The 27308-nt window shown below is 41.1% G+C and overlaps 1 protein-coding gene across 3 annotated transcripts in view; it reads right to left on the bottom strand.

The window, feature by feature from the left end:
- The window catches only part of llgl1 (LLGL scribble cell polarity complex component 1), a 118354-nt gene extending 91387 nt beyond the window's left edge, over nucleotides 1-26967 (bottom strand). For 2 of the 3 annotated variants that reach the window (XM_060840708.1, XM_060840709.1), the window contains exons 1-2: nucleotides 6024-6223; nucleotides 4512-4609 (exon numbers count right to left, since the gene is read on the bottom strand). In XM_060840708.1, the coding sequence (XP_060696691.1) occupies nucleotides 4512-4609; nucleotides 6024-6104 (179 nt within the window). In that variant the 5' untranslated portion in view covers nucleotides 6105-6223. Of the gene's footprint in view, nucleotides 1-4511; nucleotides 4610-6023; nucleotides 6224-26939 lie in introns of those variants that run through there. The other variant, XM_060840710.1, reaches the window with a different exon arrangement.
- Nucleotides 26968-27308: the final 341 nt, after the last annotated feature.

Genomic DNA, 27308 nt, shown 5'->3' with positions numbered 1-27308 from the left:
CCCATTAATAGTCCTACTCTGTCCCAGCACCTGGAAAGAACACTGGAGTCATCTAAAAAAGAAAACTCACTTTCTGAAGCATACTCGAATGGACCAAACTATGAAATCCCATCTGGTATATACTAAAAGGCAGCAGCATCTGCCTCTGCATATTCATATACAGCACTGCAACATGCAAATAAAAATGCATTAATGTGTATTCCCAGGACTGAAATTTCCAATGTTAGTTAAACACAGTGCAAACAAAGGCCTATCAATTTAAGTCACCTTTCCACATGTTAATCTCAACCAGTTTAATATGAGAAGAACACAGTTGGTTCACTATGAATCTAATTCTCGAGATAAATATAAATTTTCTAAATCTTGGAACAGAACACCTCGTTCAGAATGTTAAACATAATAGATAACAAAACTGTAGCTCATTGTAGAAGATTGCTGGCCATGGAGATAAACATATCAACATCAGAAAAATGTCAGAGGTCACAAATGTGGACTCCTTTGGGAAGCGGTTACTTGCACTAACTGAATAATGGAAACAGCAAAGCTTTGTTCTTCAGCCCTAAAGTGTTCCTGGACACCAACTTCATCTGTCAACTGTGACCCTGAACCAAACAATTTGTACCTGCTGACATTTGATCAAGTCAGTTTCCAAATATATAATGTCTTTATTTTCATATTACCCGACATCTCCCTACTTTCAACTCTAGTTGAAACCTTTTTCCAAAGTACCTCTGAACTTCACTCTTTCGGTGTGTTCCTGAGTAACCTCATGCTTTAAACTCTAGGTCAGCCAATAGTCTTCTGCCCATGACAACTTAGAACAAGTCCAGTTCACCCATCATCTGTCAAGCTTGCTGATTTAGTTTAGCTCTTAATAGGACATGCCACAATTGTAAACATTCTCAATTCCTCTATTCACTGTTTTACACTCCTTGAATTTCAGTCTCACATATCCCTAGCATTTAGGGAGCATCGCACCACTAGTAGCGTGCCATAGGTGCCTTGGACCCAAGCTCTGGAATGCTTTCCCCCAAAAACCTCTATACTTCACTTACTCGCTCATCATTTAAGACACCTAAAACTCTCCTCAGGAGAAGCATTTGTCATCTGTCCCAATTAATCATGTCCAGGGCTTAGGATTAATTTAAACCAATCAAGCTTTGGATCATACTTCAAAACCACTGAAGGTAGAATGCAGGCCTCAACCAGCTTTTTAATTGGCTGTATCTGATGCACTGCGCTTCAGCACTCAACAGCATTTATCACCTTTAACCACCCAACCATTAAGTTACAGCCATGCCCATGAGATCAAATGGACAAGAGAAAATGTGTTCTAGCACCCACTTTGACTAGACATAAACAAAAGTCAGGTCACTTACAAGTGAAAAGTTGATGAAGTCCCACAACTGCCAAGGCAATTATCACACAGACCTTCTAACCCCTTAAGAAAAGTATATAAAGAACATGCACTTTGAATATAAATAAAGTTAGCAAGGTTCCCCAATAGGACCAACTTAATAGCCCTAATCAAGGAGCTCTGGCTGAGATTATGTTCACTCAGCTGAGTCTCAAGAAGCTGGATCAGTCTTGAGGACAGTGTAAACAAAGGATGACTTGGTGACGGGATACTGGCCTCCGGATTTATTTTAGAAAGCAATGCAAATTATCTGAGATGGGGGAAAAATAGGTTCCAAGAAACCAAGTGTCACAAAACAAAAAAAACTAAGACTTATGTTGCCAAGGTCAGAAACAAGCAAAAGATTGAAGGACAAAACGGAGACTGCGAACTTGTTAAAAAGGTTGCTTAGTACATGCTTTGTTCAACAATACAGAGCCAGTGTGTTGCACTGAACTTCTGAGTCATACTCTAATGTGATGTAATACAATACTCAGACACAAACTTCCTATTGACAAAGGGACTCTTCTTTGGACAGCTCATGGGGTAGTTTAAGAATGGCATTGCTGATCAAAGACCAATAATTTTCCCCTCAAACATTCTGCGTTTAAAAGCTCTCTAGTCAGGGAGCAGCTGATCTAACCAGAGCAATGGGTACTAGAATTAAATGTCATGGCAGTACTATTAAGTTCTCCCACGGTAAACAAACTGAATGGTTTGCTAGGAGAAAGTGAGGACTGCAGATGCTTGAGATCAGAGTAGAGTGTGGTGCTGGAAAAGCACAGCAGTTCAGGCAGCATCCAAGGAGCAGGAGAATCAATGTTTCAGGCATAAGCCCTTCATCAGGAATGGCTTGCTATGCAACTTCAGAAAGCATCAGTGTCAACTACAATGCTGTTGGGTTAAATCCGGGAAAGGATTGGAAATTTCCTTCGCAAGGAGATGTGGAATTGTAATTTACAGGTTTCATGGCTGCCATCATATATTTTATTGAAGATATTTTAAGTTAACTAATTTTTAAATACCAACTTCCAGAAGTTTAATTCCAGCAACAAAACTACAATGTTGTTACACCAGTTATGTTAGGATGAACCTTGCACATAATGAACACAATGGCAGTTAGAATTTGGAGAAATCAGATTGATACCATGATAATTGCATGTTTGTCAAAGTGACCAGATTGAAACAGGATCTAAGCTGCACTCATTGCTGGAAGACACCGACATGAAATCAGAGTCTTGAATGTATATTCTAAAAGTTATTTTGAAAATCAGTAACTTACATTTCACAATCCACGCATCAATTTTGATCAACTATCTATATAAAGCAACGTAAGGATTTCCCAATTGTCTGGAGTAGAAGTAGACAAACATTCTTAGAGTAACCTGCCATCATAATCTAAGCTTTTATTATTCAAAAGCTAAGCTTCCTAGTAAATCTCAGATCAGTTTCTGGAAGACTAAGCTAATAGTTTCTGCTACACATCATTTATTTGATCAAGCTAACTCAAAGCTTTTTGCCTCAAATTTATTTATTATTGAAGTGAAGCTAACATTGTAAACAATTAATGCAGCCTTGTCAATCAACAAAGAATGGATTCTGAATGGTTCATCTTTTTTGGATGTCATGCATGAAGCAACTAAGTTTACTGTGCTTGCTGTTCTGAAAATTGCACGTTTCATGGTCCATTTAAAATATGTAGTAACACTGACAATAGGATTTCAGCAGTGCAGTGATGAGAGAAATGCCAATACATCCACTCTAACATTACAATTCGACTGGACAGTATTCTGATCTGCAACCAGGTTGCACTCAAGGGATATTTGTCAGAACAGACATGGATTTTGCACATGTTGCATTTTGGAATTTTCAGTACAAATTCTCCTTCAAGTGTTTATTTTTACTGTTAAACCAAAGATGGAATTACAAAAACAAAAAAATGAAGAAATGAATTCAAGTTGCCTCAAATATCCACAATAGCTTTAATTTACTCACAGGATATTTACTATTTGATTGCATGGACAATAAACCTTCAGCAACAGCAAAATCACACGAATCACAATATTCCAACAGGCATGATACATTCTGCTAACCCAACTATTAGCACCCAGAGACATTTCTGTCCATTCAAATTAATTTGCTAGCAAGCCATCTAGGCACAAAGAAAGCTGGACTCTCCCAGGTAACGTTAATATTTATAACTATTCCCCCATGCAAAACTAGGGATGCATTCTTAGAAAGATTTGGTTAGTTACCATGGCAATGACTGAAGTGTTGCTGGCCACATGCTCAGGATTCTCTCCAGGTCACATTTACTACCAGCAGCCACGAGAGAGTGCATACTACCTCTTGTTTCCAAAGAGGATAGAAAGAAAGAACTGCCCTGAGCCAAGGGCTGAATCCCATCTGTAAGCAATCCTCCCGTATCACCAAGTGCTTTCAGAAATCACAACATTCAGGCACAGCCAGAATACCCTTCACCTAATTTGAGATTGCACTAACAACAGTACACCAAAAAAAGGAAGCATTGATCAAATCCCACAGGAAGCTATATTAGCCAGTCATGTCATCATGCGCCTATTGCAAGAGGGCTCTATTTGCTGTGTTAACTGAACTTAGCCTCACCTGTCTCACTTCTGATCTGCCCTTTTACAATATTTGGGAGAAGGCAAAAACACACTTTAAACATTTCCAATAAACCTGCAAGTTACTGACCACTATGAACAAAGCGCCTGACTACACAATGGGGTTCTCAAATGCAATGAGAAGAACAAAACACTAAAGCATCTTAAAAGGCTTGGTTGCCAAATTCTAACATCATTTTGGGAAAGCACCGTAATTTGCTTCTGTGTTTTAAACTTTAGTAAATAAGTGAATGGTAACAAAATGCTTCAAAATTTAATTCTAAATTGTCACTCCCACAAGAAGCTTGTTGACATGGTTACAAGTCAGATCAGCATACATGCTTCCCAGTTGATGGTGGTTACCCTGGTATACAAAGCTTACTCCAATTCCAATCTGCACAAATATCTGCTGCTTCATGAAGCTTTTTATCAAGTGTTAAAGCTCACCTTTATGCAGATCAAAAGTAATTTTTGAATTGAAAAAAGGATACATTTTCACAGCTCCTGATTTGGTTGCAATGGCCATGAGCCGTAGCTTTGGATCATGGGCTAAAGAGCTTGGCTGGTTTGGAAATCCATGTTCCACTGTCTGCAAGGAAGGAAAAGTATAGTTTTGATTTGCTTGACAAGCTGTAACCTGAAATGCTCAGAGATAACCTCTACACCTGGAGGGCCATCAACTCAGTGAAAGATACTTTTTGGTTTGCCCAGAGTGATTTTCCATTGCAAAGTTACCAGCTATCAAATGCTGTACAAACTGGCATATTCCAATGTCCAGGGCTACAGGGCAGTATACACTAAAGCTTGGGGTATCTATTACCAAAGCACACTGAGGAAATGCCACTGCTTCAGAATGTATAGTGTTTTTGGTCACATTTGTTAAGAACTCAAATGTTGAATTTGGATGGAGGCACCCAAATGTTCAATTCTAAAACAAAATGACTTTATACTTTTACTAAACAATTCAAGTTGGACATTACAGAAATGTATAACATAGATACTTAATGCATAAAGTATGCCTTCACAAAATAGGTTAAGCATGTAGCTATTAAGCTGGTCAAGAAATTTGAACACCACCAAATCATTGCCACTATAAAACCAGCTAGAAGGACACATGACCCCTTTGCAGTTCTCCCCTTTCCCAAAAGGAATCAGCCTTGCTAGGCGTCCCACAATAACCAAAACCTGACTTTAAAAAGAGAGGAATCATTGAAGTTAAAGCAGAGGTGGAGATGAAACACCTCTAAGGCAAAGTTAATCAGAACACTGGCTGCAGAGGAACAGGAGTGGCTCTGTGGGGCCGCTATCAAGCATTTGTTGCATTGGCACAATGGGAGCAGAGATCAGGCCATCATTTATTGTACGTGGCTTACAGCCTTTGAAAAGGAAGCGATGAGTTGCCTTCATAATTACAAGCAAGTGGTTTGGAAGGGACAAGTGAACAGTAAGCCTGTACATGACAACAGGCAAGCAACAATAATGGCAGGTTCCTCCCCTAACGTGAGCAATATTAGCCGTTACAATAATTACTAGTCTTATGGCTGTCATTATTGGTACTACCATTTTAAACTGGCTTGATTCAACAGAATTTAAATTCCCCAGCTGTCATGCTGAGATTTGAACACATCCTAAGGTCAGTAGTTCAGACCTCTGGATTATTAGTTCTGCAAGAGACTAAAACACAGTTTAATCATCCCTCCTACCTACACCAACTCCTCCACTCCCTACAACCATTCCTCCCCATAAGCCATCCTCTAATACCCCTTCCCCATCTGGCCTTCCCTCCTGCTTCCAGCTTCCCCTTACACCCCTTCCTTGCCCCTCCCCCCACCCCATAACCTTACCCCATACACTCCCACCCTCCTTACACCACCCCTTTCACCTTTACCCTCCCCTTTCATTCCTCTTCACCCCCACCCCAAACACACCCCTCCCTGCCCCCCACACCACATACCCCAACCCGCCAGCCCTCCCAGCACTAACCCTCCTCTCCCCTCACCCACCTTGTTGAAGGCAAACAGCTCCAGCTTTACTTTCTCCCGCTGCGGGTCGTTGCCCGGCCGGCGGAAGCGAAACTTCATCATGGTCCCAGGTCCTGTTTCGCGGCGGGTGCTCTCTCCCCCCGCCTCCCCGGTTTCGGTGGGCTCGCTCTGGCTGATGGATTCCCAGATTCTCCCTCCTCCCCCCTGCCTGCCTGCCTCACTTTTTTTTTGGGTCGCGCGGCCGCCTCTGATCCTTTTGTGGCGGCGCCGACCCGTTAGCCCCGCCTCCTGCATATGCGCGCCGCCTATTGGTTCCTCCCAGTCGATTGGCATCAGAAACCCCCGACCGAGACCAATTGATGGGCGAAACCCCCTTTCCCCACGTGATCTGGGAGCCACCAATCCACCGTGCAGACCGTCGGGCGATACTGCATCCTGGGAAATGTAGTTTACATTGGAAACAAACTCTTCAGCCCAAGAGCACAACAAGATCATAGCTGGGTCAGGCAGCATCCATGGGGAGACAGCACACCAACGTTCCAAGTCCAGATGATTCTTTATCAGAGCTGACGTGAGATGTGGAGGGGATAACGTTTATGTTATAATTTGGTGGTGGGGGTGTTGGTTCTGAGTGTCAGGTGCTTTGGAGAAAAGGTGATGTGGAGGTGCCTGTGTTGGACTGGGGTGGACAACGTTAAAAATCACACAACACCAGGTTATAGGTTTATTTGGAACTACAAGCTTTCGGAGCACTGCTCCATTATCAGGTAGCTAGTGGGGCAGACTCATAGAACACAGAATTATAGCAAAAGATGAAAGTGTCATACCACTGACATGATGCGAATTTGAAGAAGATTTGCAGCTAAGTTTGTGAATGAGGCTGTAAGTTTGCTCACTGAGCTGATTACTTTTATCTGATGATGTTACTTAGCATGGTGACAAAACGTCTGAGAATATATCTACCAGCTCAGCGAGCTGATTCACAACCTGAGCTACAAATCTTCTTCAAAATTACAAGCATGTATGATACTTTGATCTTTTACTATCAATTCTGTGTTCTATGACTCTGCCCCACTACTTACCTGACAAAGAAGCAGTGCACTGAAAGCTTCGACTTCCAAATTCTGTTGGACTATAATCTGATGTTGGTGTGATTTTTAACTTTGTCCACCCTTGTCTACCAGCCTAGCGAGCAAATTTACGACCTAAACAGACATGATGTTGATAGTTCAGATTAAATGATCAGAATGTGAGAATGGCAGAACAATGGTATGTCTCACTGTCAGATTTGAAAGGACAGTATGGGGGAGGGGAGGACATGATAACAAGCTAAAAGAAAAGAAAGAAATGGTTCACAGTTTAATGGTGTTGAACTCAATATTAAGTCCAGGAAGCTGTAAAGTGCCTGGTCTTAAGATGAGATGTTATTCCTCTAGTTTGCGCTGTGTTTCACAGGAGCATTGCACAATGCCAAAGACAGACATGTGGGCATGAGTGCAGGACGCTGTGTTAAAATGACTGGCCACAGAAAGGTCGGGGTCATGCTTGCGCATGGATCTGTTTCGCAAAGCAGTCACCCAGACTGCGGTTTGTTTCTGCAATGTAGAGTGGTCCACATTGGGTGCAGGGAATACAATACACAAAATTGGAGGAGGTACAGATGAAATACTGCTTCACCTGGGACGACTGTTTAGGCCCTTGGATGGTGAGCAGGGATGAGGTGAAGGAGCAGGTTTTGTACCTTCTGCGGTTAAATGGGAAGGTGCCATGGAGATAGGGGTGGTGTTGGTGATTGTGGAATGTGCCAGAGGGAACAATCCCTGCAAAATGCAGACAGGGAGAGTGAGGAAAGATATGTTTGGTGGTGGTGTCCAAGATATCCCTACCTGATGGTGGTTTTGCTGCAGAGCAGCTTGCTTCCAACCCATCTCATTTAACAGCATTCTCCCATTACCTTTGTTGTCATGCACTTCTGTAGCTTCTCCTTAACTTCGTTTGTGCCATTGACCTTGATTACCCCAGCAGAGATCCACAGAATCTTGATTTCATTATCTGCATAAATCTCCTAAAAGATTCATGACTCATTATTATGGCACCTGAAAGTATCCTCACTCCATCGACCCTGTCAATTGCTTTCATATTCTTTTGGAGACTCAGTTTATTTTATTTTTTTGAATAGGCATAACTCTCAAGGTTTGATGTTATTCTTTTTTATTTGATTTGATTTATTGTTGTCACATGTACCTAGATAATGTGAAACATTTTGTTTTGCATGCTTTACAGGCAGATCATAGTATACAAAGTGCATTAGGGTATAGAACAAAACGAAGAATACAATTTTATGGTTGAAGAGAAGGTGCACAAAAAAGTGGGATCAACATTAAATTTAAAGTTTGGACCTCCATTCAGAAGTCTAATGACAGCAAGGAATAAGCTGTTTTTGAATCTGTTGGTAGGTGTGTTCAAGCTTCTGTATCTTCTGCCTTGACAGAAGATTTTGGAAGAGATTACAACTAGGTTGGGGGTGAAGGGCGTGCCTTTGATTATGTTGGCTGCCTTCCAGAGGCAGCGAGAAATATAGATGAAGTCAATGGATGGAAGGTTGGCTTGTGTGTCATACTGGGCTGTGTGCACACCTCTCTGTAGTTCCTTACGGCAGAGCAGTTGCCATACCAAGTCTTGATGCAACCAGATAGTATTCTGTGGCGCATCTATAAAGATTGGGAAGAGTCGTTATGGACATGCCGAATTTCCTTAGCCTTCTGAGGAAGTAATGGCATTGTTGTACCTTCTTGACCATAGTATCAATATGGGTGGACCAGGACAGATTGTTCCTGTCTCCTCGGAACTTGATGCTTTCAGCCATCTCCACCTCAGCACCATTGATATAGACAAGGGCATGCCCTCCATCTTCCTTCCTGAATTCAATTACCAGCTCTTTCATTTTGCTACAATTTAGGGAGCAATTAAGGGAGAAATCTAGTAAATCACAAGCCAAACAGAGACACGCATGAGAATTCCTAGAAGCATGGCATTCCAACAAGAACTCTATCAACAAACACATCGAGTTATACCCTATCTACCACCCCCTGAGAAAAGGAACTGGAAATGACATCACCCAACCCAAAGAAACCCAAACATATAAATAGAAAGCAGGAATCATGTACAGTGCTTTGCCTGGAGGCACTCTGAAGATGTTACCTAATAGGGTGATGAAACATCTAGAAATGAACCTTCCAGGTCAGCGAGCAAACCTACATCCTGAACCTCAATCTGAGCTACAAATTTTCTCAAAAATCTAGTAAATCATCTGTGTTCCTTCCTGACTGACACAACTATATGCAATATTGCAAATAGGATCTAATAAATGTTCTGTAATAGCTTTACACATTAATTTTAGTATTCTATTTTATTTGGCTAGAAGTCTTTTTATTATTTCATGGAAAAGACTTTTTTTTAGACATTAAAGGCATCAAAAAGTATGGAAAGTAAGTGGTAATATGGCGTTGAAATAGAGGTTCAACCATGATCCTACTGAATGGTGAAGCAATCTTGTCGGGCCAGACAGCCTACTCCTGCTCCTAGTCTCTTTGTTTTTATGTTTCTATCTCACTTATCCATAATAAAGGTCATTTTACTTTTACATACATATCATTCATTAAGTTTAATATCTTCTCGTATTTTATGACAGTTCCATAATTTGGTGTGGTTTGCAAATTTTGAAATTGCATCTCTGCTTTAAGGCATTATGTAAATGTAAGTAGTTTCAACTTCTAAATGAACTTTAAATTAAATATTGGTACACTCTTTGATTATTATCCATGGATTCATGATAAAAAAAAAGAGCATGAAATTTTGTAATGCAATTCCACTGCATTGACATAAGCTCACCAAAACATGTGGAACCCGCCCCGAGTTGGGAAGTCTTTAGTTAATTTCTCCAATTTCCTGTCCTTCTCTACATTAGGCATACTGTGAAATTATACCTTCACATTTGCAGATCTGCAGTACTTTGCTTAACTGACCATTCATATGTACTTTTGCACAGTGATGCCATTTGATGGTAGCAGCATCATGTGGACCAGACCATCTCCCTATACAGTTCTTATTGAGAGTTGTGTACTCAAAATGCATACCTGTCTTTTTTTCATTCAGTTGTTGACTTGCTGCATATTTTGAGCATATTTTTTTTATCTGAATATTTAATGTTTTTATTCCTAACCTTGGCTAGCTGTTTTCCAGCTTGTTACCCATTTGGTCATCAGCCATCAGTGATCTTACTGTGAACTGTGGTTTCAGGATATCTCAATGTGGTAGATAGTTGACAACAGATAACTTCTTCACAACACAGACTAACTTACTAGAATCATTGGCAATCTTAGAATAATTACTCACTGAAACACGTTGAATGTAGAAACTGCAAAAACATTTAACACACAGTAAAAACTATGGTCTTATCAAACCATAAGGCTGCTCTTTCATTAGAGACAGACAACTGGTACTGATTTTATCTGAGGGTCACCATGCTTCAGGTAAGGAGAGAGGTTGAGAAGAATTCTTTATGATAACCTCAGTTGGTGTGGGAATAGAACCCACACTGTTGGCATCACTGCATTGCAAACCAACTGTCCAGCCAACTGAGCTAACTGACCCCCTACCAACTGATGGATATACCAATATAAAAGTTTTGATGAAAGTTTATGGACTTGAAAAATAACTCTATGTTTCTGTCTTAACATCACCACTCAAGGAGGTTGAGTTGCTGTGGCAACATGCACTTTTAAATCTATGCTATAGCTAGGATCTATAGATAACAATGGCACAGACTCTAGCTTTCTTTGCGTGCATTTTCAGAACTTTAAGAGAAACAACTTCCATAAGAAACAACAAAGAAGAATTAAACAGTTAGTCTGTAACTTCTCATGACTCTGTGAGTCAAAGTGTGAATGAACTTTGCAGTCCCTGCTGTGAAAATGATTGACAATATATGACAGAATTATAATGTTTTCCAGTTATGCAACGGTGTTGGGGGAAGAACGCTTTAAGCTATATTGTATGCCAGACTTCAGTGAGGAGTAGAAAGGCCAATTTGGCAAAATTTTGAAGGTTGAAGATATATTTTGAAACTGTCTCCTAATAATACTTATGGATACTTATGGAGCTCTGAAAAAGGAAGAATATTGGCCAATTTGTGACAATAATGATACATTTAGCTGGATCCTGGCTGAGAGTTTGGTCAAATTACAAATGATCTAATTAAAGATAAGATTGTTTTAGGTATAAGAGATCCCAACATGAGAGTATTTTGCTGAGAGAGCAGAAACTTACCTTCAAGTGAGCTATTGACATGTATACAAGCACTAAATTATCAATCATCAGTCAGAGAATATTAATGGGAGAAATGATGAGGCATAATGAGAAAAAAGAAATATTTGTAGCATGGCCAGCAGAAGATCAAGACAGGATATAAATATTGTGAAGAACACCACATAAAAGATAAGGAAGCATGTCCAGTGTGGGGAAAGTAGTGTCTAAGAAGGACTTACGATACTGGCGTTTAGCTAGAGAGAAGCAAAGCAAGTTTACAAAGATAGCTACTGGAGAGATGTCATATGATGATTCTCCTGAATCACTCTGGACAATGCAACAACTCAATGTACTGAGGTTGAAAGGTAACTAATGGTTTATGATAGGTCGAATGATGATTGTGGAAGGAGAATATCAAATTAGTGTGAAGTGCCAGATAAATAGCTTTTTGCAACATTTTGAATTTCAAAGACCAAACTAAGTGACTCAAGTTGGTGACTTGAAAACTAAGCCCTTGAAATCAAGGTTGAGGCTACATAATGGAACAATGCTGATCCCAAGAGAACCAATGAAGCAAAGAGTACATTGAATTGGGAAGACCAAAGATCTGCCGTTCCAGATAGTAGACGAAAAGCAAAATTAACTAATCTCAGCTACACCTTAGACTGATAACCTTACATGTGTCAGAAGAGATTTGTAGTGTTTCACAAGCCACAAAACAATTGTCTACTGAACAGACCCTAAAAGATTACGAAGATGCTTTTACAGGTCTCAGATATCTTCCTGGTGCACATCATCTTGAAGGAGATGCGTGTGTGAGAACAACTCAACATCTTTCAATAAGATTGACAGAGACGTACAGCACGGAAACAGACATTTTGGTCCAACTCGTATTTGCTGATCAGATATCCCAACCTAGTCTAGTCCCATTTGCCAGACGTTGGTCCATGTCACTCCAAACCCTTCCTATTCATATACCCATCCAGATGCCTGTAAAATGTTGTAATTGTACCACCACGTCCTCTAGCAGGTCATTCCATAAATGCACCAACCTCTATGTGAAAACATTGTCCCTTACATCCCTTTTATATCTTTCCTCTCCCTAAATCTATGATCTCTCGTTCTGGATTTCCCCACCACAGGGAAAAGACCTTGTCTATTTACCCTATCCATGCCCCTCATGATTTTATAAACCTCTATAAGGTCACCCCTCAGCCTCTGACATGCCAGGGAAAACAGCCTCAGCCTATTCCGCCTCTCCCTATAGCTCAAATACTCCAACCCTGGCAACATCTTCGTAAATCTTTTCTGAATCCTTTCAAGTTTCCCAACATCCGTCCGATAGGAAGGAGACCAGAATCGCACGCAATATTCCAATAGTGACCTAACCAATGTCCTGTACAGTTGCAACATGACCTCCCAACTCCTATACTCAATGCCATGACCAATAAAGGAAAGCATGCCAAACACTTTCTTCACTATCCTATCTACCTGCGACTCCACTTTCAAGGAACTATGAACCTACACTCCAAGGTCTCTTTGTTCAGCAAGAAGATCCCCAGGACCTAACCATTAAGTGTGTAAGCCCTGCTCTTGACTTGCTTTCCCAAAATGCAGCACCTCACATTGATCTAAATTAAACTCCATCTGCCACTCCTCAGCCCATTGGTCCATCTGATCAAGATCCCATTGTACTCTGCCCTCAACTGCCCTCAATCCTGCCTAAAATGCAAGATAAAGGAACCAGAAAAGAAAGGAGTATTCAAGAACAACTCTAATAGACTGGATTAATAGGAGGTAGAGAGAAAAAAGCTTGAAAACTGATAAAATATATAGGATTTCAAATAAAGTGCAAAATATTTCAAAAGAGCTTTAAAGAGACCTCCCTATCTCATTGTAAAAATTTTGTTTCAACTTGCCAAAGCTCTTTACTACCCTCCATGTAAAGGATGATTACTAGCATGTAAAGCGTGATGAAAGTAAGTTTTTTAACTACTTTTTGGATGTTGTTTAGAAGTTACAGATGATTGTACATGCTCCTTGACATTTCCAATTCTCCAGAAGAGTATTAGGACAGAAAGCAGTCAGTAATCTGCCCAGGTCATAAGCTATTGTGAATGATCTTTGAGTCAATGGATCTGGAGATACAATGGATTAAACCATCACAGGACATGGGCAGAATCTGGTGTATTTACGAAAAGGAACCATCAGATGAACAAGAAAAAGGGACATTTGAAGATGCCTGAAATTAACTTCATAGGTCATGTGCTGACAGTAAGTGGATCACCTGCAAACTGACACAATGAGAGATGTTGCACAAATACATGAACTAACAAATGTGAAAGAGAGCAATGATTAACTGAATTTATAATTATTTAGCAAAGCACACAACTTCACTGCTAAGGATGTGCAATGGTACTTCAGCACAGAACAAGAAATAGTTTTCACTAGAATAAAAAAGCTAATGACAACAACAGCAGTGCTGAGAAGCTGTGATGTCAACAATGAAGTCACCTTAAAGTGTAATGTCAGCGAGACAAGACTCAGAGCAACTCTTATGGAGCACGGAACACCCAGTTTCATTTGTTTCTAGGAAGTTAACATAAACTGAATGATGATACGCAGAATTTGGCAAAGAGTCCCTGGCTATTATCCCTGGAAGAGACAAAGTGACAGTAGAGTCTGACTATAAACCACTTCAAAACATCTTCCTCAACCTATTTCTATTTGCTGCAAAGAATATTATATAGGCATGAAAGTGTTGGGTTTGATATCTTGACTTTTGCTGAGGTAACTGATCTTAGCTGGAAGTCAGTAAAAGTTATTAAATAACCTGGTTGGGAAAATTAAAAATCACACAACACCACCTGATGAAGGAGCAGCACTCCAAAAGCTAACAAATCCAAATAAATGTTGGACTATGTCCTAGTGTTGTATGATTTTTAACTTCAAACATCCCAGTCCAACATTGACACCTCCTAATCCTGATTAGGAAAAATATTAAAAATTCCAACACTAAGAAATGTTTAAACTGGTAGGTGTTATTCTGACTCACTTTCTAAATTACAAACTTAGGTTTTTCAGGGACTATTTTCCAAGTTGTTAAAATTCAAGGCCTGGGATCCAAGATGACGGCGACCTAGGAGCATCACGTTTGCTGGGCCTCGCGCCACACATCGGCAGGACAGAGCTAGAGCTCATCCCAGCCATGCTACTGTGAGTTAAAACACAGTAAAAGAGCTGTAGAACTTGAAAATTTTACTTACCTTCATCTTTACTGTGGGAGAATGCCGAAGAAACGAGGAAGTTCACCCGAGATCAGGGCTATGGCCAAGCCATTGAGGCACTAGGCTTGCTTACTCACCAGGCCTTGGTTGAGGAGCTTGGCAAATCTTGTTGAGGTCCTGGGGAGGCAGATTGAAAAGAAAGTCAAGGAGAAGCTGGTCCCAGTCTTTACTATGCAGCAAGACCTGGGGAAAAGGACTGATGAGCTTGAGCGCTGGGCCACAGGGGTGGAGGCAGAGGCTGATTCATCCAAAAGTCAGATTGAAGCCCTGGAAACACAAGTCCGAGGTTTGCTGGACCTGGTGGATGGTCTCGAGAACAGGGACAGGATAAAGAACCTTTGTGGTGTTGGCATACCGGAGGGGATGGAAGGTGAATGGCCAGTGGAATTCTTTGAGAAGCAATTCCCAGAATTACTTAGTTTGGAGGCTGAAAAGGGAAGCATAAAAATTGAGGCACAAAGGCCAAGAATGGACCAGCAAACTTGCCCTGTCCTGGTATGGTTCCATCATTATTAAGACAAACAGAGAGTCATGGAAGTTTCCAGAGCCCAAGTGAGGGATCCGACAGCATTGGTGTACAAGGGCTCCAAGGTCATGTTTTTCAAGACTTTTCAGCGGCGGGGATCCAGAAAAGGAAGTCCTACGACAGGATCAAGAAGAGATTGAGAGAGCTTGGGGTCCAGTATTCTTTAAGATATCAAGCAGTGCTTCAGATTAATTAGTTATTAGAAGTTCTGATTCAGTAGTTTTGGAAGTTGTATTTTTAAACTTATATGAACTGTTTATGGTTTTCACTCGGTGCGCTATGAGTGGAGTTCTTCCTCCCGGGGGTCACAGACTGTTTCGGACGATCATGGCTAGCCATTCTTTTAAATGGTGCACCTGGAATGTTAAGGGGAGTCATTCACCAATTAAGAGAAAAAATATACTGTCAAGCTTTAGAAAAGAGAGGGTCAATGTAACCTTGTTACAAGAAACACATTTAACCGATAAGGAGCATTTGAAGTTGCAACAGGGAAGATTAGACCAGGTATTTTTCTCATCTTTTAACTCAAAAAGTAGAGGAGTTGCTATTCTCATCTGGAAGAACCTCCCGGAGGCTGAGTTAAGGATGAGTGTGGGTGATTCGTAATATTTAAAGCTTTAATACATGGAGAGAATATGGGATATTGAATATATATTGCCCCCCGGCACATCCCTTTAAATTCGTAACGGATGTGATCTCTAGATTGATGGCCCTTGGGCAACGCCATACAATTATAGGGGGAGATTTTAATTGTGGTGCCTAGAGGTCTTGTGGGTATGCCTCCGCAATCCAGGCAGTTGTTGGACTTGAACAGGGAGTTGGGCTGGTGGATGTATGGAGATGTCTTCACCCTGAAGGTAGGGATTTTAACTTTATTTATAACCCACATAAATGCTATACTGGAATTGACATGGTTTTTGTCCCATTGACCTTTTTGAACTCCGTACTGTCTTGCAAAATAGACAATAGACAATAGGTGCAGGAGTAGGCCATTCAGCCCTTCGAGCCTGCACCGCCATTCAATATGATCATGGCTGATCATTCCTAATCAGTATCCGCTTCCTGCCTTATCTCCATAACCCTTGATTCCACTATCTTTGAGAGCTCTATCCAACTCTTTCTTAAATTAATCCAGAGACTGGGCCTCCACTGCCCTCTGGGGCAGAGCATTCCACACAGCCACCACTCTCTGGGTGAAGAAGTTTCTCCTCATCTCTGTCCTAAATGGTCTACCCCATATTTTTAATCTGTGTCCTCTAGTTCGGCACTCACCCATCAGCGGAAACATGTTTCCTGCTCCCAGAGTGTCCAATCCTTTCATAATTAGATTAGATTAGATTACTTACAGTGTGGAAACAGGCCCTTCGGCCCAACAAGTCCACACCGACCCGCCGAAGCGCAATCCACCCATACCCCTACATATACCCCTTACCTAACACTACGGGCAATTTAGCTTGGCCAATTCACCTGACCCGCACATCTTCGGACTGTGGGAGGAAACCGGAGCACCCGGAGGAAACCCACGCAGACACGGGGAGAACGTGCAAACTCCACACAGTCAGTCACCTGAGGCGGGAATTGAACCCAGGTCCCTGGCGCTGTGAGGCAGCAGTGCTAACCACTGTGCCACCGTGCCGCCCAATCTTATATGTCTCAATCAGATCCCCTCTCAGTCTTCTAAACTCAAGGGTATACAAGCCCAGTTGCTTCAGTCTTTCAGTGTAATAGGGAATATAGCCTTTTCTGATCACGAGGCAGTGTACATGGCGGTCAAGGCCGGCGGTGATGGGATGGGTTCCTGGCACTGGTGCACGGACCCTTTCCTCCTGAAAGATAGCAAGTTTATAGAGTATTTTTTGTGGGAGTTTTAAAGTTTTTGGGATATTAATTGAGGTACGGCCAGCAACCCATCGGTGGGAAACTGCCAAGGCTTGTGCACGGTGTTTGATTATTTCTTACTCTGCAACCCGGAAACGACAAATGGGAGAACAGCAACGTTTGCTCAGGGCTCACCTGAAGGCAGCTGAATTAGCATACTTTGAAAGGACGTCTATAACTAAATTGCAGCGGATGTAAGCAATTACCCAAATGGGGAAAATCTCAAACAGGGAAAAGAGGGAAATCTCTTTTACAAAACAGAGATTATTTGAATGTTGTGATAAACTGGGTAGATATCTAACGTACTTGGCCAGAAAGAAGAATGCCCCCCAATCTATTACATCCATCAGAGAGAGTTCTGGTACTTTTACTTCCAATGCTAAAAAGATTAATGCAGCATTTCGAAAGTTTTATTTTAAGCTGTATCAGTCGGAAGGCTGTGAAGAAAAAATGATGAAGGTGAGTCCTTCTTTTAAGACCTTGGACCTTTCAGGTAACCTCAGAGCAGGCGTCCTTTTTGAGTGCCCCCCTGACAATTCAGGAAGTACAGGAGGGGGTGAGGCTGCTCCAGGTGGTAAAGCACCGGGTCCAGATGGATTTCAAAGTGAGTTCTATAAGAAGTTTACAGACAAGCTGGCCGGGCCACTCTTGGATATGTACAATTACTCATTCAGTCAGGACTGTCTCCCATCTTCTTTGAGAGAAGCAAATATTTCTCTTATTCTTAAGGAAAAGCCCCAGAAGATTGCACTTCGTACAGGCCCATATTGTTACTGAACCTGGATTTTAAAATCCTGTCAAAAAGGCCGTAGAGGGTATTGCCATTTATTGTAAAGGAGGACCAGATGGGTTTTATTAAGGATCATAGGTCAACCAACAATATTAGAAGAGTATTAAATATGGTCAAAATATATCAGCAAAGAGCGATCCCGGGTTTGGTAGTCTCCCTGGATGCAAGAAAGCGTTTGATTGGGTGGAGTGGCCACACCTCTTTTATGTCATGGAATGGTTTGTTTTGGAGACGTTTTTACCAAATGGGTGGCAGTGCTGTATAGTGACCCGAAAACAGCGGTTCTCACTAATGGTATAAAATCAGATAGTTGGCAGAAGCTGTCGTCAAGAATGCCCTCTCTCACTAATATTATTTACATTGATGATCAAGCCACTGGAGAAGCCATCCAGAGGGATCCCAATATAACTGCCCCAGAGGTAGGGCCAGGCAGGCGTAAAATCACCCTCTATGTGGATGACATCCTTCTCTTTTTAACCGATCCAATGATATCTGTGCCCAGCTTAATACAAGTGATTAATCTATGTGGTTTGTTTTCAGAGTATAAAATTAATTTCATTAAATCAGAGACCATGCCTGGATCTTACTAGTATATCCAATTTTGGGGATGGAACCTGTTTCCCTTTCCGGTGGTCACAGGGAGATTTTCTGTATTTAGGCATTTTTGTTACCAAGGTTTTCAATCAATTATATAAAGCCAATTATGGGCAGTTGCTATAGAAAATAAGGCAGGACCTTCAGTGCTGGGAGGATTTTCCGATATCATGGTTGGGCAGAATAGCTCTGGTCTAAATGGATGTTCTTCCTCGCTTATTGTATCCCATGAGAGTGATCCTTTTGATGCTGCCAAGGCAAGCGCTGCACAGGCTTTACAGTTGGCTTGGATCTTTTATTTGGCGTCATGGGCATCTTCTTATTAAGCTAGATAAATTGCAGCTTCCGCAAGGGTGGGGGTTTGGGGGAGGGGTGGTGGTCTAGATTTTCCAGACTTAGGAAATACCAATTGAGTTCCTTACTATCCTAAGTGGCTGAATGGGCCTGACATGATCCGTGATCAATCTGGCTAGACATTGAGGCCTCATGGACAATATGCTCTCTCGTTAATTTGTTGTTTATGGACAAGATCAGAGCTGTTATGGATCACTGTAAAAACCCGATTGTTCTAAACACAGTTAAAGCATGGAGAATGATGTGGCAGGGTGAGCGCAATTTACAAAAAACTTCCCCTTTCATTCCCATAGTGGGAATGTTGGGATTTCAGCCAGGTTCAATGGACTCTGGCTTTAAGCTCTGGGAGTCCAAAGGAATCTCTTGTTTGGGAGATCTATTTGACGTGGGAAGTCATGATGTCCTTTGAATAGCTAAGTCAGAAGTTCAATCTACCGAGGAATGATCTCTTTAGTTACTTCCAGGTTAGAGACTTCATACAAAAAAGACTACATTGATGGCTAATCCCTACAAGTTGGACATGGAGATGAAAGTGCTCCAATCTATGGCCCTGGACTCAAGAATTATGGGTGGAAGTCTCCTCAGAGACATGGGAGGATATCTGGGAAAATGTTAGGAAGATTCAATCTGTAATAGGAGCCAGGCTATTCAACTGAAGGTACTTCATAGGGTTCACCTGGCACCGGAACAGCTTGCGAAATTCAAGACAGGAGTGTCCCCAATGTGCCCCAAGTGTAAAATGGAGGTTGGTACTCTTACTCACTGTTTGTGGTCATGCCACAAGATCCGCAGGTATTAGGATAATGCAACGAGTGTTTTGGTAAAGGTTTTGGGAACTGAGATTAAGTTGGATCCGGTGGCCCTCCTTTTGGGTCTTGCAAATCCTTCCTCCCTGGATGTGCATGGGAAGAAATTATTTAATTTTCTTGCTTTCTGTGCGAGGAAGAACATTCTAATGAGCTGGGTGTCAGAGAATCACCCAGGACTCTCGAGTTGGCGTAGGATAGTCTTGGAACACATTCCCCTGACTTCCTTATGAATATGGTGCACCAGAAAATGGAATTGTTTTCCAGAACATGATGGCCAATTTTGAATTATATAGATGCAGACAAATTGGTTGTTATTCAGGGCCTTTGTGTAGCAGGGAGGGTTGTGTCTGTCTGTCTGGGGGTCCCTGGGGGAAAGAATCCCAAACAATACAGATTTACTTACTATTGCTCCCATTAGTAGGGAGCTGTGATGAGATTGAGCTGAGTGCAGTAATTTAATTGAATTGGCACAGTGGTTAGCACTGTTGCCTCACAGCCGCAGAGACCCAGGTTCAATTCCCGCCTCAGGCAACTGTCTGTGTGGAGTTTGCACATTCTCCCTGTATCTGCGTGGGTTTCCTTTGGGTGCTCTGGTTTCCTCCCACAATCCAAAGATGTGCAGGTTAGGTGAATTGGCCATGCTGGATTGTCCGTTGTGTAAGGTGAGGGGTAAATGTAGGGGTCTGGGTAGGTTGCTCTTCGGAGGGACAGTGTGGACTTGTTGGGCCGAAGGGCCTGTTTCCACACTGTAAGTAATCTAATCATAATTTAAGTTACCTTGTTATAACTTGGTTTAATTTTATTTTGTTTGGTTATTGATTTTTCTTCTTTCTCCTTGTTTATTTATTGATTTGCAGTTTTTATAGAGCTTTTTTTTGTGTGTTTCAGTAGTCTGTGGAGTAGAGTAGTAGTTTGTTCTCTATTATTGCTATTGTATTATAAAGTTGTCATACTATTTTGTACTGGTTTTGTAATTTTGTTAAAAACCTAAAATCTTTTTATTCATTGAAAATATTTATTTAAAAAAAGATGCATTCAAATGGTGTAGCTGGAACATTAAGGGAGTCACCCCCCTGTCAGGAGGAAGAAGGTACTTTCCAATCTTAAAAGGGAGAGGGTGGATGTTGACTCTATTGCAGGAAACACACACAGATGGTGCAAAGCGTTTTAAAAAATGGTTTTTAAAAAATATATTTTTATTGGGTGATTGGATTTATTTGTCATTTTTCAATATGAGGAGTAGAGGGGTGGCCATTCTTGTTAGGAAGAATCTCCCTTTAAGTTGTTAGAGTGTATTAAAGACACACATGGGAGATTTGTAATCTTTAAAGCTTTGATACATGGGGAAGAATACGGAATCTTAAATGTTTACTGTCCCCCGGCCCAGCTCCTCAAGTTGTTGATAGATGCACTTTCTAGACTGGTTAACCTCTTATCTCAGTGTATAATCATAGAGGGGGACTTTAATTATCTAATAGATCCTATGGTGGACAGATTGCCCAAAGGACCCCCGATAACTTCTTCATGATCTGAGCAATTAAGGGATTTGCGTGTTGAACTAGAACTGGTAGATGTTTGGAGACACCTTCACCCTACTGGCAGGATTTTACTTTTTTTTGAATATGCACAGATGCCATACCAGGATTGATTTCTTTTTGACTCCTGCAGTGCATTTGGGCTTTGTCGTGTCATGTACAGTTGGCAATATCACTATTTCTGATCACGTTCCAGTGTATTTAATGGTCGGGGTAAGGATACTATGGGTAGGTTTAAGACATCAGTGATTGGATCCCTTTATTCTTAAGGATAGCAAGTTTACTGAATTCTCTTCTACTGAATTCAGGGCTTTTTAAAACATTGATTCAGGTTTGGCCAGTAATCCATCAATTCTCTGGGAAACTGCTAAAGCCTACGCTAGGGTTTTAGTGATTTCCTACTCAGCCAATAAAAAACAACAGAAGGGTGAGCAGCAATGCTTGCTCGAGACACACCTGAAGGCAGCTGAAAAGGTATACTTTGATAGGCCCTCATGGCTAAACTGCAGAGGATCACAGCAATTCACTCTACACTGAACTCCGTGCTCACACGGTTAGCTAAGAAGGACTTTACATTTGCAAATCAAAGGCTGAATGAGCATGGGAAAATGCCGGGCAAGTACTTAGCGTATCTTGCCAGGAAAAGTAGTGCTCCCCAGGCCATTAAATCAATTAGGGAGGATACTGTAAATTTAACCCATGATTTTAAAAGGATTAATGCGGCATTTTGGAAATGTTACTCCGAACTATTCTAGTCTGAAAGTTGTGAGGATGGAAAGTCAGAATGGAGTCTTTTTTAAAGAATTTGGACCTCCCCGGAGTGACCCTAAGCAAGACTCTCTCCTTAATGCCCTGTTGTCAATGCAAAAGGTGCAGGAGGCTGTGAAGCAGCTTCAGAACGGAAAAGTGCCTGGTACTGATGGACTTCCCAGTGTGTTTTATAAGGAATTTGTAAGTATACTATCAGGACCGATGCTTAGTATGTTTAATAATTCACATAGTCATGGCCTCCTCCTGCCAGCTTTAAGAGAGGAAACCGGACTGTGCTTCCTGTAGACCCATATCACTCCTGAATGTCGATTTTAAAATCCTATCTAAGACTCTGGCACTGAGGTTAGAAACTGTGCTGCCCTCCATCATTAAGAATAATCAGACAGGGTTTATAAAAGGTCGCAGGTCATTGAATAATGTCAGGAGGTCACTTAATATGATCCAAGTATGGCAACGATTGGTACAGAGATTAGTGATCTCTTTAGATGTGGAAAAGGCATTTGACCGGGTTGAGTGGCCACATCCTTTTTATACTTTAAAGCGGTTTGGTGTGGGTGAGGCCTTTATCAGATGAGTAAAGGTTTTGTATAGTGACCCTCTTGCTGTGGTCCTCACCAATGTTGTGTGGTCAAGCAATTTCAATATTCTTAGTGGCAGTCAACAGGGCTGTCCCTTATCACCATTGCTTTTTGTATTGGTGATTGAACTGCTGGTGGAGGCAATACATAGAGATCCCAATATATCTGCTGCAGAAGTGAGGACAAAGTCGCATAAGATTGCATTATATGCTGATGACATTCTTGTCTTTTTATCAAACCCAACAGTTTTGGTGCCTCATCTGATGCAATGCATTAATTCATTTGGCGGCTTTTTGGGTTACAAGATCAACTTTGTGAAATCAGAGGCCATGCCCATGGGTGGTCTCCTGAAAATGCCTGGCCTGAGGACGAATCTCAATTTTCCTTTAAATGGTCAAAGGATGGCTTTCTCTACTTAGGTATATTCATTACGTCTGTCTTTGATTAGCTAGTTAAAACCAATTTTGTCCATTTATTTGACAGAATCCAACAAGACCTTTGAAGATGAGAGCCTTCTGATCTCCTGGTTAGGTTGGGTATCCCTCATTTAAATGAATATTTCCCCCCCATTGCTGCATCCTATGCAAATGCTTCCTCTGCTTTTTACTAATCAAACATTTAGAAGACTGAATGGCTGGTTCACTTTCTTTATTTGGTATCACAAGCAACCCCTTATTAAATTGACTAAATTGCAGCTACCATAGACTGGGAGGAGTGGACCTCCCAAGTATCAAAATCTATCAATTTAGCTCAATGCTATCTTATGTGAATGACTGGGCCTGGGGAGACTCTTGCTCACTTTGACTGGACATCAAAGCATCTCAGGCAAGATGTCCCCTTATTAGCTTGCTGTTCTTGGACAAAATGAGGACAGTTAAGGAATATTCCCCAGCCCAATAGCTATTAATACTCTCAAGGCATGGAGGGCAATGCGTCAGACTGAGGGCAATACTGCTAAAACATAATAGTTGGTATGCCAGGTTTTCAGACAGGGATGATGGATTTGGGGTTTAAACTAAGGGCACCAAGGGTGTGTCTTGCGTGGGTGACCTATTCAAAGGGGATATATGGATATCTTTTGACCAGTTGGCTCAGAAATACGAGTTATAAAGTGAGGTCTGCAGATGCTGGAGATCAGAGCTGAAAATGTGTTGCTGGTTAAAGCGCAGCAGGTCAGGCAGCATCCAAGGAACAGGAAATTCGACGTTTCGGGCATAATGCCCGAAACGTCGAATTTCCTGTTCCTTGGATGCTGTCAGAAATACGAGTTGCCCAGTCGAGACCTCTTCCGTTTTTTCAAATTAGGAATTTCATACAAAAAGAGTGCTGAGTACTGAGAGCACACTTTCTGTCAGTAATGTTGAACACCTATTGGGAGAGGGTCCCTTAAACGAATCCGAATGGTTCTGTAAGATATGGGAGAGAGAGCTGGAATCTCTTCTGAAGTATGGGAGGATATCTGGGAAAATGCAAGGAGGATCTTGATTTGCAACAGGACCCATGCCTTGCAATTGAAGTCTCTCCACAGGGTCCACTTGGCTCCAGACCACCTTTCAAAATTTAAAGTGGGAGCATCCCCAATGTGTCCTAAATGCACGATGAGTATGGGTACGCTCACTCATTGTCTTTGGTCCTGCCACAGACTGTGGGCAGACTGGAGCATCGTGGAACGCGAAATACAGAGGGTCTTGGGGCAGAGGTGGAGATGGACGCAGTATCTCTTCTTCTTGGCCTTGTTAATCCACTTACATTAGACACACGCAAAAAAAGGCTTTCCAGTATCCGCACCTTTTGTGCAAGAAAGAATATTCTGTTAGGATGGGTGTCTGAAAACCACCCCAGGGCTGCCAGGCTGGCGTAAGCTAGTCATGGATCACATCCCTTTGGACTTTCTTACAGGAATGGTGCATTATAAAACTGAGAATTTTTATAAGATGTGGCAGCCCTCTTTGGACTACTTGGGTACAGATTTGTCTGCAATACTAATAGGGCCTTTATATAGCCATAACGATTCTGTTTAATGAATCTGGTATCCAGAGACAAGGAATTATGAACACATGAATATGTATAAATTTATGCTGTCAAAGGTCGAGGGCTATTCCTTTGCTTCGTTGAGCTGTATTATTATTGTTATTATTCCTGTCATGATTTTCTTTTTGATTAGTTATTAGTTACTTTTTTTTCTTTATGTAGTGGGTTTTTTTTGTATTGGTTTGAATTGTTTGTTTTGTATTTGTTGTAATATCCAAAACAAAATTTCTTTTCTTTACAATAAAAATACATTTTTTAAAAACATCAAAGCCTGTGTTTTAGTTCTGTTGTAAAGAACTTTATGTGATGGGTGGAGTAACAGTGTCTATATGAATGAACTTCACACATTAATAGCAACATTTCAGCTAGTTCCTCAATATTCCAAGATATCTAATTCAAATTGCAAAACATTGTCTGTTATGTTACTTAAATTGCTTAACTTGAGCAAAAGCAACATTGAATTCAGGAATTGAGGGCTGACTGTTAAAATTGCATTTCCACTGGTCTCATTTACTTACTACAGCTGCCACCTGCTGGTACCAGGTGCACATAAATATTTAAGATTCCAGCCCTGTCAGCTTTAATTCAACTAACCGGGCTAGCTGAACAGTTTTGGTGGAGACCTGGGTTTACAGTTAACGTCCCAACATTTCAGCTGAGGAAAGTAATGTCAGAGATGAAAAGGATAAACATATAAATAGCTAGCTGTCAGTGTAAAGGTACAGTAAATGGAGGAGTCAGCTCAGTTGGCAAGACAGCTGGAATGTGATACACAATTGACCCTATGGGGTCACACTCCTATCATCAACTGAGGTTATCATGAAGGCATGGTGGTGTACAATGACTGTGCCTTTAACTTGCTGGATATAGACAATCAAAGCCCTGTCACTTGAATGCAAACTGCAATTCAAACACTTGTTTTTTTGTAGGTTTAATTTTAAACATAAAAACTTACAAGAAAACTCAAGAGAAAAGATTGGAGTACTGGGTAAATGCTGTTGGAAAAATAAAGGACCGGAAAATAGTGTCTATTTGGAATTTCAGTAAAACTCAATAAAACAAGTAAAGGCCTAAAAATAGTTATTGTTAAAGTAATTGGGATCTCACAATTACTTAAATATTTGAAGTCCTTTTCTGAATTCAAGCACTATGCCACAACTAGGGCAGCTATTTCAGGTTGGTATCCTCATACAATAAAAAAAAGTGAAGCACATCAGATTGGAAGTGTGCAATGCTGTCAGAAGTTTAGTCCTGAGCAAATACTGCATGAATTAAAGGTTCCAAGAATTTTGATGTAACAGTCACAGCTGGTATTTGGTTCTTTAAGGATCTTCTGAAGGTAGATACACTGCTTACAATCTCTCATTAGTATTAATCTAGGGATTTATCAGTAGCGAATATGAAAGTAAACCACACATAGTCTTCACAAAAGAAGCTCGGTCTTAGTTAAAAAGAGTTGTTTACTATATAGCAAAGTGATAACAAGTTACATTAATTCTGAGACTGCTTAACTATATTACACTTGTTAAGTGATAAGGATATCACCTAAAAGTTACTAGACTAATGTAAGTTACGTGGTTGTTTATAGCCAAAGTAAGACTAACAGACTAGAAAATTAAAATCAAATTTCTAATCTGGGGGAAAGCAGATTTAACTAAGATCAGATAAAATTTGGCCAGAGTGGAGTGGGAGCAGGTACCTTTAGGTAAATCTATGTCAGAGCAGCAGGACGCAATCAAAAAGGAAATAAGGAGAGTATAGGGCCAACATGTTCCAATAAAGCGAAAAGTTGGGACCAACAAATCAAGGGAGATACCAATAACAATGTGATGCTTGCTTCCTTTCAAGCTCAAGTTGAATACCCATTGTCATAGATGAGCTCTGATATGTCTGGTTCAGATGGATGCCTAATTGCCTTAAGAATGATTCAAAAGGAGGTATATCATCATTTAAGGATACATGTTCTTATGAAAGTATGTTTTACTGGTGTTTTTGAGAAAGTATTGATTTATTTGTGAATGTAATCAGCATTGTTTCAGTTTTTTTAAAGGATTGATTCTGATTTTTGCATAAATCTCCCACTATTGTGGTTTTTGGAGGTCAATCACCTCAGCTCCAGGACATTCCTGCAGGACTTCCTCAGGGTAGTGTTCTAGGCTCAACCATCTTCATCAATCTCCTCCCCTCCATCATTAAGTCAGAAGTGGGGATGTTGGCCAACCATTGCACAATGTTCAGCACCATTTGTAACTCCTCCAATACTGAAACAGTCAATGTTCAAATGCAACAATATCTGGACAACATCTAGGCTTGGGCTGACAAATGATATTTGTGCCACACAAATGTCAAACAATGACTATGTGCAATAAGAGACAATCTAGCCACCAGCCCCGACATTCAATAATGTTACCAACACTGAATGCCCCACTATTAACTTCCTTGGAATTACCAATGATCAGAAACTCAACTAGACTCACCACTTAAGCATGTATCTGCAAGGGCAGTTTAGAGGTTAGGAATAATGCAGTGAGTAACTCACATCCTGGTTCTCCAAAGTCTGTCAATCACCTACAAGAAACAGATGGAAATGTGATAGAATTCTACTCATTTGCCTAGATGGCTGCAGCTCAAACAACACACAAGGTTAACAACATCCAGGAACAAAGCAGCCCGCTTGATTGGCACCACAACCACAAGCATCTACTCCCTCCACCACCGACGCTCGGTAGCAGCAGTGTGTACAAGATGTACTGCAGAAATGCACCAAAAATCTTTAGACAGCACCTTCCAAACCAGAAGGACAAGGGTAACAGATAAATGGAAACATCACCAGCTGCAAGTGCCCC

The sequence above is a fragment of the Hemiscyllium ocellatum genome, chromosome 20, assembly GCF_020745735.1.
Source record: "Hemiscyllium ocellatum isolate sHemOce1 chromosome 20, sHemOce1.pat.X.cur, whole genome shotgun sequence".
NCBI classification, from domain to species: domain Eukaryota; kingdom Metazoa; phylum Chordata; class Chondrichthyes; order Orectolobiformes; family Hemiscylliidae; genus Hemiscyllium; species Hemiscyllium ocellatum.
This window is presented reverse-complemented; position numbering and strand designations above follow the sequence as displayed.